The sequence below is a fragment of the Nicotiana tabacum genome, chromosome 3 (assembly GCF_000715075.1).
Source record: "Nicotiana tabacum cultivar K326 chromosome 3, ASM71507v2, whole genome shotgun sequence".
Classification (NCBI taxonomy): Eukaryota; Viridiplantae; Streptophyta; class Magnoliopsida; order Solanales; family Solanaceae; genus Nicotiana; species Nicotiana tabacum.
This window is the reverse complement of record NC_134082.1, coordinates 92364530-92375888: the sequence shown is the minus strand read 5'-3', so window position 1 is coordinate 92375888 and position 11359 is coordinate 92364530. Positions and strand designations below refer to the sequence as shown.

Sequence of the window (11359 nt, the reverse complement as noted above, 5' to 3'; positions counted from 1 at the left end):
ATTTTAATACAATCTTATTTCCTTGCTTTTTAATTTCATTGTTGTTGTGCCCGGAAACCCTGTCCCCGTAACTGTTGTTTATGCTATTTCGTCTACATCCTAAGGCTAAGTATTGCATAATTTTTAATTATATTATTATTTTAGGATCAAATTAATTCACTTGTCTAGAAACCACGTATAAATTCAATTGTACCGCTCTTTAGGTAAATAGTTTGGCGCCCACCATGGGGCCTAGACAACCGTGCAATTAAATTGATCATTGTCTTTTTTACTAACGTGTTTTGATTATTTTGTCTTAGAAATAATCATAAGAAATGGCGAATAACACTATTAACACCACACACAACCCCGAGATTCAAGGAGATCAGCCTCATTTCGAGGACTCAATCAGTGACACCCACAATGAGGGGAAGAGAGCCACACCGGTGCATGACAAGCAATATCTTCGACATGGTCAGGAGACAACTCCCAATGATGCCGATGAGGAACATGTCGTTGGCGTGGTAAGGGTCTTGCAAGTGAAACAGGTGATCATTCTAGCCCACCTCACGCGACTTGATAAGGATGACGGAGTTGAAGCAGGCGATGCCGGGGGCTTCTAATAATGCGAACAGATGAGGTCCAATTCCTCTTAGCACTCCTGCGAATCAAACAATCAGAGGGTCGACAACAACATTCCTAGGGATAAAGTTAGTCTGATGGGCTGGGGGAGAGGATCCGGCCTCAATAACAAGAATGATCCTTTCAAGAATGAACTTTTACGGTTTATGAGGGAAGTGAACGCCCGCATGGACCAAATTTTGGGTGCACCACCGGTGCTGAAAGGTCTAGACTCAAAGAATTACATCCAATTTCCATACAAGCCAAATGCAACACCAGAATTAATCCTGAAGAGGTTTAAAATGCCTAATGTTCCAAAGTATGACGGGACTTCAGACCCTCAGGAGCATATTACCACCTACACAACGGCGGTAAAGGGAAATGATTTAGCTCCTCGCGAAATTGAATCTTTTTTAGTGAAGAAATTTGGAGAGACCCTCACGAGGGTAGCCTTGACGTGGTATTCATTGTTACCTAAGCATTCCACAGAATCCTGAGATGCTCGTAGACTTTTTCATCAAGGCTCATGTCGGAGCCAGGAAAGTACAATCCCGAAAGGCCGACAAATTTAGGATTGCACAAGGAGAATCCGAGTTTCTACGAGAGTTCATTACCCAATTCCAGAAGGAGAGAATGTTTCTCCCGGCTATCCCATATGAATAGGAGGCTAAAGCATTCACCAAGGGACTGAATCTGAGAAGTTTAGACGCTTTCCGAAAATTGAAGGAAAGCCTGCTCAAGATTCAAGCAATGACTTGGGCAGATGTCCACAATCGATACAAATAAAATATAAGGATCATATATGATCAAGTTGGCTTTCCATCGTCGACCAAAGGACGAGAGAAGAACATAGAAAATTAAAAGATGATTTCGATACGGACAGACGACCCTCGAGGGGCCGCTTTTTGCCCTACGAACGGACCAAAGGTCGCGACAGAAGCTCCCGATAATGGACCGGTTCGCCATTGATAGAAGGAATGATCGTTGATGGAACAATAGATCACCGCAGGATAAAGAAGTGTCATGTTCATGGGATCCTTCGCACCCCAAGCTATTAGAATACAATTTCAACATCAGTATAGTGGAGTTGGTATCAGCCATGAGGAATGATGAACATATGGAGGCAATATTTTCTACAACAATGAAAGCTTATTGGGCTCATGAAGGTGCCAATGGATTTGGAGAATTAGGCCACGAAGTTAAAATGCTTACACTAATTAGCCTTAGTCTAACTGAGGCCCAAGAATTTCAAGAAATTGAAGAAGTCCAAGAATCCATTCAAGATTAGGATTTCTTTTCCTTAAAGATTGGGATTTCTTATTTCTTGTTTCCTAGTAATTTAATTTTTATTTTAGTAGGATTATATTTGTAGTTCTAGTCAAACTAGGATTGTTAGTTAGTATCCCATTCCTACTAGAATTCTTTTTTCTATTTTAGACAGGATAGATTTTCTTAGCCTTATTCTTATTGTAATTTAATTAGGAATAGTTTTCCTTAACCTTATCAATTTTACTCATTGTAAGGCCTATTTAAAAGGCTTAACATGCTGAAAATAAATATTGGTGATTATTTTATCTAAGCTTTTGCTTCAAAAATGTGATTGATCTTTCATTACACTCTTCTTCCTTTATTCAACGTTTCTTACAATATTGCGGGATTGAGGAACGTGTGGGTGAGGTTTCTTTCCATCTTACATTCTTCTAACGTGAGTTTGAAGAACGCTTTCACTAGTTTTGTGAAAAACTTTAGCGGGGTGATTTTTTTTTCACTCATCTTTGTACTTGAGAGGTGCAAAACCTTGAAAGTACGTAATTTGGTATTAGAGCTCAAGTTTCAGGTCCGAATTTTTAAATTGTTTTCTCGTTCATCATGTCTCTAGACAAGAAAATAACAAGCTCGGGATCTTCTTCACATGACGAACAACTTGATATTGAAAGATCAAGAACTACAGCCCTTGAACGACAACAAAGGAATTAAAGTGCAACTAGATGACTAAAGGAAATCAATGCAGCATCTTACTGGATTGGTTGAAGGTTTAGCGATTCAAAATCAGCCACTAAATCTTCCACAATTCCTACAACCTCCACCGCCACCAAGACACAACATACCCGTGCTACCGCGACGTAATCCCCTTCGAGATATACCAATTCAATCGCGTAGATCAGGACATATTGAGCAAGCGGAAGAAGTTATAGCTGACCAAGGCATGAAATTACCGAGGCACAATGCTTACTATGATAAAAACTCAGATTCAGAATATTTTGATAATCAAAGAAGTGAAGATTATGACTCTGATGAAGTTCAGTATCAACATGATAGAAGGAGATTTCAAAGAAGGCCACACAGTAATAATTGAGAGAGGTATCAACCTAATGATATTAAGCTTGAAATTCTGGAGTATGATGGAAAATCTCAAGGCGATGAATTTATTGATTGACTTATAACTATTGAGTGTGTTTTTGATTATAAAGAATATTCTGATGAGAAGAAAATCAAGATTGTTGCTATAAAACTTAGAGGTTATGCATCGCTATGGTGGGAAACCTCAAAAAAAGAGCGAAATCTTGAAGGAAAAACACGAATTTGCACTTGGGAGAGAATGAAAGGAGAATTGCGCAAACAGTTCTTGCAAGAGACATATGAAGAATATTCTTACTTGAAGTTTCATTCTTTTAGACAAGGAGCTGTATCCGGGGATGAGTACATAAGAGAATTTGAATATCTTAGGCTCAAGAGTGACATTAAAGAAAAACCAGCCCGCCTAATTGCTCGATATTTGGATGGATTGAATAAGACTATTGCGAATGTGATACGATTGCAGCCCCATTGGACCTTTGGAGATGTTGTCAAACTAGCCAAGGTCGTAGAGACAGAACAGAAGGAAGCCAAAGCCACATTTTCATCAACTACCATAAAAGAGCCTAACACTTTCAACCATGGGAGTGCTAGTTTGAGCTCTACAAAGCCACAATCATCTACAACAAAACTAAGTGTCCAAAAAGTTGAAGGGAAGCTCATGAATTCAGAAGCTATTTCTAAAAAGAGATGCCATAAATGTGAAGGACTTGGTCATATACAAGCTGATTGTCCTAACAAAAAGACATTCACCATCCTTGAAGGAGCAACTGATGAAGAAGATTATCATGAAGAGCAACATGATAAAAACTTGGAAGAAGTAGCTGAATATGGAAATGATGGAGAATACCTTATGATCCAATGAGTTCTTCATTCAGATACTACCAAGGAAGAACCATGGTTGCGACAAAATATATTTCATACATGTTGTACATCTTAGGGAAAGGTTTGTACACTCATCATTGATCCAGGAAGTTGTAACAATGTAGTTTCTAAAGAAATGGTTACCAAATTAGGGTTTGAGACAGAGCCATTGCAGAAGCCATACCGCATGAGGTGGCTGGATGAAGGAAGGAATGTACAAGTTAATAAATGATGCCTTATTTCTTTCTCTATTGGCAAGAATTATCAAGATAAGATTTGGTGTGATGTAATGCCTATGGATGCTTGCCACTTACTGCTTGGGAGACCATGGGAATATGATAGAAGGGCAATTCATGATGGCCTCAAGAACATTTACTCTTTCGTCAAGGATGGAAAGAAGATCAAACTGCTCCCAATGAATCTTGAAGATTTAAAGAAGTCAAATCCTAAAATGAAGGAGACATACATTACGAGAGCTAAGGTAGAAGAACACTTGAATGAAGGAGAGCAAGTGCTTGTGATAGTACCTAAGGAAGTGGAATCTATCACCAAGAAAGAGTCATTAGAAGTCAATGATCCACAACTTCAAGCAATATTGGATGAGTTTTATGATGTTGTTTCTGATACTACACCTTATTCCTTACCACCAATGAGGTCAATTCAACATCAAATTGATTTAATTCCAGGTGCACAACTTCCTAATAAAGCAGCATATCGAATGAATCCAATATAACAAGATGAACTTCAATGACAAGTCAAGGAACTACTAGATCGTGGACTAATAAGGGAAAGTTTAAGTCCTTGTGTTGTACCAGCGTTGCTCGTTCTGAAGAAAGATGGATCTTGGTGTATGTGTGTTGATAGTCGTGCTATTAACAAGATCACCGTCAAGTATAGAATTCCTATTCCTAGGCTTGATGATCCTTTTGATCAATTACATGGGGCTAAGATATTTTCTAAAAATGATTTGAAGACTGGATTCCACCACAAGATATTTTCTAAAATTTATTTAGTTTCCTCTTCCCTTTGATCAACATTCGTGTAGGCTTAAGCTATCTTCCAATCTGCAGCTCATGGTATTAGCTATTACTTTAGTCCTTTATGGACGCTATAGACTATCCAGGATATAATCTTCTAACAATTCAGTTCTTTGTCTATAACTTGGACTTAATTCTTCCTTTTAACTTATATTGGAGTCTTCTACGGCTGTATGATTGTCAACATATATGTATACTCTGAAATCGCAAGTGCATTCATAACGTAACCAACTATAGATCATTGATCAAATAGTTCCTTTCGTTCCTTCTCAACTTTCTTTAAACGTAAACTATTACTTTTCCTGGTCTTCTACCTTCTTGTTGCGTGCATACTTAGCTTATCTTAGTTCCTACGCATGCCAGAATTTTCATACAACTCATATGATCTCGAATATTACTTTTGACTTTACTTCTCATTCGTTAGCCGCGGTAGGTGCCACTTTCTTATAGAATGCATACAATGTTGTAGTGAGACTGTTTTTACATGACCATTTTTTTTCTCCTTCGAGTCACCATGTTTAGGTCAAAGCCTTCTTCCTTATTTCCTCAGTTAGTCTTTTGTTTTAGTACTTAGGGAAGACCTTCTGACTCTTGTAGATCTGCGAGCTTATTACATCATATACTCGATGGAGTTCTTAATGTTCTTACTTACCTATAATTATCTGTAGTTCTTACCTCCACACCCTTGTGCTTGTAGGGTTGCTTCTGAACTGATATTTTGACTGTCTTCCCAATGGCACTATATTTTATTTTCATAACATTCATACGATACCTTTACTGCCCCAACTCCTATCTGAATATTTCTCAAGGGTCCCGATGTCATATCGGCGAGACTGAATTTTCTATGTTAGGTTTCACTATGTTTATCTTGCACGATCTGTTAATTTATCTGTATCTTCTTGTCTAGCCATAACTAGGCTCTTCCTGAATCAACTGCTAACTATTCGTTGGTTCATCCTCATATTAATATTGTCACGTAATCTTTCTTGGGTTATTTCATTTGTCCTAACTTACGTCTCACTCTGGATCCTTATCTATCAATAACATCCTGAGAAGGAACCCTTACTTCCTCTCCTTGACGTCATTCTTGCATAAATTGTAGCATATCTGTAGGGTTTAAATAAGTTCAATCTCATTACTTTCTCATTTTTATCATATTCTTCATTTACCATTCCATAGTTACTAGAACCATTTAATTCTGACTTAATGCCACATCACTCCATATTTCCCCTTTAGGGGAGTACTAAAAGTTGGAGCTACGACGATCTACCTATAGATGTTTTACCTCTTTATTTTTAACGTCTTTTCACATCATTGATTACCCTTACTCGCCTTACGGTAATCCTTCTGTACCAAGGATAACAAAATTCCATACTCGTGAGGGTGACACTTAGTGTAGCTGGCACATACAATCCCTTAAGCTTAACTTTGCTCACATTGCTTGCTTTACGGAAACATCCTCCTGAATGACCTTTAAAGGTTATTCTTCTGTCATCTATTCTATTATGGCCGAAATGAAATCTGGAATTCTCATGATGTCGACCATTATCAAATCACGCAGTCCCTAATTCATGTTTAGTTTATCTTGTTCACCAATCCATACTGATTTCTATTATTCTGGGGTTTAACGTTTCCTTCTGGTAATCACATTAGAGTCACGAGCTTATTTCACGAATGAGGATATGACTTTATGGCCTATAATCTTTTTTTGTCTCAAGGTATGCTACCTCTCGTCTTTTCCTTCACTTGACTATAGACTCTGTAATACTATCATCTTTTTGACCTGCCATTGTCATCCATGTATTACATCTTACTCATAATGCTTTATTAACTCTCTTCTTATTTTCGACTAACATTTATGTCTATCACTTTATTTTAAAAACTCGAATAAGACGTTCTTTTGCTTTTAACTCCCCTTGCTTCTCCATCTACTGGCTCTTCGGGTTGCCTCACATTGTTTTTTACTAGGGATGGGAGCCACACTAAGGTAATATTTGTCCCTTCAAGCTTCCAGTGCCTATCTTTGCAGTACTCATATCTAGCTATACTATTTTAGAGTGCACCATCTGGATGTCTAACAAGGAAATTTATTAGCACTTTTGTAATATCCTTCGGAAATGTCAACTAATGCAAACAATCCATCCACCATTTGGGTTACTCTAACCCCAGCCAGATCTTGATATCCTGTCCTTCTCTTAAACCATATATATTAGCTCCTATAGGGCATAATTGAGATCGGTATGGCCAATTGTACATACCTCTGTTACTATTGAAGGTAACTCAAAAGGCTTATATTCCTCTTCCTGAACTGTAAATACTGTTAACCTTCATTATCTGGGCGGCTCGTACCCTTCTTCACCTTGCTTGTTTTAATTGCTGAAACTTGTGTCTATCTTCCGATTCTGTTATTCCTTTTTACCATAATAGTGGATAAGTATTCTTGCCTTAAAAGTCCTTATCAAGGACCTTACACTTTTTAGTACACGCATGGTCTGCTGAAGACCTCACATTTATTCATCATAAGCATGATGCAAAATCGAGTTCCTCTAACTCAACACTTCCACAGCTATATCTCTTATCGATTGTCTTTCTGAATGTAGATTGTTGTATTATGAATAACATAGAGTTTAGGAAATTGAGTTCTTACAACTGAGCTCTACCATATGATCTAGAGTAACGAGAAAGAGTGACAGTCCTAAATGCCCTATAGCCTACTGCTTATAAGTGTGGTCCACGACACACCCATAAACAAGACTCTACTAGACACGTCTTGTAGACTCCCTAGGACAGAACTGCCCTAATACTACTTTTATCACGATCCAAACCTATGGGCCGCGTCGGGCACCCGGTACCTTACTCAATCGAATACCAACATAACATATCATTCTTATCGTACTTTCGTTGGCAAACGGTCCAAATTGGCCATCATGGGCTAAACTGAATAACTATAGAGGAATACTCAATATAGGACGATCCAACCTGTTAAAAAAACTCATACTTTTGACATACAAGCCTATAAGGTCAATATGATCCATTATATACTTAAAATATAGGCCGACAAGGACACACAAGTATCCGTATACATAATATTTCTCTACAAACCTCTAAGAGTACATACTTATATCAAAGGTCAGGATAGGGCTCCGCTATATCAAACAATACATGTCTAAATGATGTTGACCAAACAAGCAACTTCGGAGCAAATGGAGTGCACTAACATCTTCCACTGATCTGATGGCCTACTTGGAGGACTCTCGACCTATCTATCGGAACCTGTGGGTAAGAAACGTAGCATCTCTAGTCAAAAGGGACGTCAATAAGAATAATGTACCGAGTATGTAAGGCACATAATTAAGTACATAACAGACATGGAAGAAATATAGAGTAAATATCTCAAACTATAAGTCTGGATAACTCTGTAAATCATGAAATAAGTATAGTGTCATGCATATTCATATGAGTGTCATGTCATGCATAGGTACATGTTTCATAACATCATCTGACCTCTGAGGGCATCCCATCATATCATTTTGGCTATTGTGGGAAAAATCATCAATGTATACCAGCTGATCAGGTGGTGGTGTGAATATAACGCCATAACCTTTCCCATATATATATATATGCGCGCATATAATGCCATCTGGTCATGGGTCAATATATATGTATAAATGAATGCAATGCATGAAAAGTACGTCAATAAAATCCTTCGGAATGTCATTAGACTATTATGCCTTTGACTAATATCATGAAGTAAACTTTTTCAACTTACGCATTTTTTTGAGACCCATGAAATGATGATAAAATAATAGGACACATGGGAGTTCAAGAATATAGGCACCTCTAATACTTTTATGAATAGAGTCATTTATGGAAGTTGTGCATTTTCTCGTTTCGTTTGTGTCGTATAGATCATGCCAAAAGAAAGAAGGGATAGCCTTAACATACTTGGAGTAGGAAAAAATCCGTATGATATTCTTGGAAAAGGTTGTACCGTACTCCCTTACAACCTTAAAATCTCACGTTGCTAACGTTCTAAGAAATCTCGTTGGATTTTGGTTGAAGAAATCATGTTATAATGTTTTTGTGGGAATTTGTAGGAAATTGCTAAGGAATCATGTTGCTAATGTGCTATCTCTCACATCTGATTGTAGTGTTCTTTTTGTATTTAAAATATTGATTATTGAGAATGAAAAATATTGCTTTTTATTCAAAATTCTAGAATTTAGGTGTCTTGAAATTAATATGTTAGGTTGCCACCTAATGTCATGACTTAAAGAGTCATACATATGATTTAAGGGATGCTGCCACGTGAATGCCCCCTCACATATCCAATTATCCACCCACCAGTTACCCACGTAATTAAGAATTATCTCAAATTACATAATACTATTCACTTTTAATACACTTTATACACCTTACTATCATAGCCATATGGTACCTTGTATGGCACTAGTCCATAAATATCGGGTATTTTAGCTCTGGTCATATTTTATCCCAAAATGTCAAACTTCGACAAAATTCATTTCCTTCGATTCTTTTACCCTCTCACCTTCATGAATTTATTCATCACTTGTTTGAAATAGCGTAATACTTATAATCTCGAAATAATCTTATTCCCCAGCTTATATCGATTAACTTACGACGAAATTTTAATGTACAAAAATGCGGAATGTAATATCTCATTTCCGATCTTTCACCATTTTGCTTATGGAATACTTTTACATACGGAAACATGAGATGTAACATCATTGATGTACTTATCATTTTCTAAAATTGATTGAAAAAGTCCAAGATACCATTCAAGATTAGGATTTCTTTTCCTTAAAGATTGGGATTTCTTATTTCTTATTTCCTAGTAATTTAATTTTTATTTTAGTAGGATTATATTTGCAGTTCTAGTCAAACTAGGAATGTTAATTGGTATCACATTCCTACTAGAATTCTTTTTTCTATTTTAGTTAGGATAGGTTTTCTTAGCCTTATTCTTATTCTATTTTAATTAGGAATAGTTTTCCTTAACCTTACCAATTTTACTCATTGTAAGGCCTATTTAAAGGGCTTAATACGCTGAAAATAAACATTGATGATTAGTTTTTCTAAGCTTTTGCTTAAAAAACGTGATTGATCTTTTATTTCACTCTTCTTCCTTTATTCAACGCTTCTTGCAATCTTGCGGGATTGAGGAATGTGTGGGTGAGTTTTATTTTCATCTTACATTATTCTAACATGAGTTTGAAGAACGCTTTTGCTAGTTTTGTGAAAAACTTTAGCAGGGTGCTTTTGTTTTTCTCTCTTCTTTGTACTTAAGAGGTGAAAAACCTTTTTGCCCTACGAACGGATCAAAGGCCGCGACAGAAGCTCTCGGACAGTGGATAGGTTCGTCTTTTACAGAAGGAATGATCACAGACAGAATAATAGATCACTGCAGGATAAAGAAGCATTTGGTTCACGGGATCCTTCTTACCCCAAGCTATCAGAATACAATTTCAACATCAATATAATGGAGTTGGTATCAGCCATGAGGTATATTAAAAAAAACACGGTTCCCGAAACCAATAAGATCGGATTCTAGTTAGAGGGATCCCAACGTATAGTGTGAATACCACGGGATGAATGGACACCAGACAAGGGACTGTCGACACCTCCAGGAAGAAGTGGCAACATTATTTAAGAATGATCATCTTAGAGAATTCTTGAGTGACCAAGCTAAGAACAATTATGGTCATAACCGGGACAATGTTGAACCCTTGAAAGCAGGAGAAGATCCCCTGCAGCAAAAAATCAACATGATCTCCAGAGGGAACGAGATCAACGGGGTCACCTTTTCGGCAACAAAAAAGACGAAAGTATCACTAACCCATAGCAAAAGGCTCCGGAAAGACAATATCACTTTTACGGAGGAGGACGCAGACGGATTGTTTCTACCACACAACAATGCATTGGTAATTTCTTTAAATGTACTAGATTTTAAGATTAAACGTGTTCTAGTGGATCCAGGAAGTTCAGCTAATATCATATAATGGAGAGTATTAGAGAAAGCTAAACTCACCGAAAATATTATTCCGGCCACAAAGCTCCTTGCCTGATTCAACCTCACGAGCGTGACAACCCGAGGAGAAATTTTATTACTCACAAATGCCGAAGGAGTAATGAAAATAACTCTCTTTGAGGTGGTAGATGGTGATATGGGATATAACATCATTCTGGGAAGGCCATGGCTACATGAGATGAAGTTGTACCATCAACATATCATCAACTGCTAAAGTTTTCAACACCCGAAGGAGCTAAACAGATAAGAGGCAACCAATCGGTGGCAAGGGAGATGAATGCAATTTCGGTCTCCAGTAGCAAAGGAAAGGAACACGCGGCATAACAATTACAAGAACCGGCGCCTGCTCCCGAACTAGATAAAGTTAGCCCAGGGGTAGAAACGTCGGAATATTATCAGGTGCCGAGGTACTTCTAGGTTACAGAAAAGACGGATGCAATGAAATCCACAGTGG

The 11359-nt window shown here is 37.5% G+C and overlaps 1 protein-coding gene across 1 annotated transcript; it reads left to right on the top strand.

Annotated features, from left to right (window-relative positions):
• The first annotated feature begins 4108 nt into the window (after nt 1-4108).
• Nucleotides 4109-4849, top strand: LOC107811576 (uncharacterized). Its single transcript, XM_016636535.2, has 2 exons — nt 4109-4505; nt 4635-4849. The coding sequence occupies exons 1-2, from the start codon at nt 4109-4111 to the stop codon at nt 4847-4849; spliced, it is 612 nt and encodes a 203-aa protein (XP_016492021.2).
• Nucleotides 4850-11359: the final 6510 nt, after the last annotated feature.

Excerpts from the sequence above, each read along its gene's own strand:
- LOC107811576 (XM_016636535.2), top strand. The coding sequence starts at position 4,109 with ATGCCTATGGATGCTTGCCACTTACTGCTTGGGAGACCATGGGAATAT. Across the intron at positions 4,506-4,634 it reads TCAAATTGATTTAATTCCAG|CGTTGCTCGTTCTGAAGAAA; the intron begins GTGCACAACTTC and ends GTGTTGTACCAG.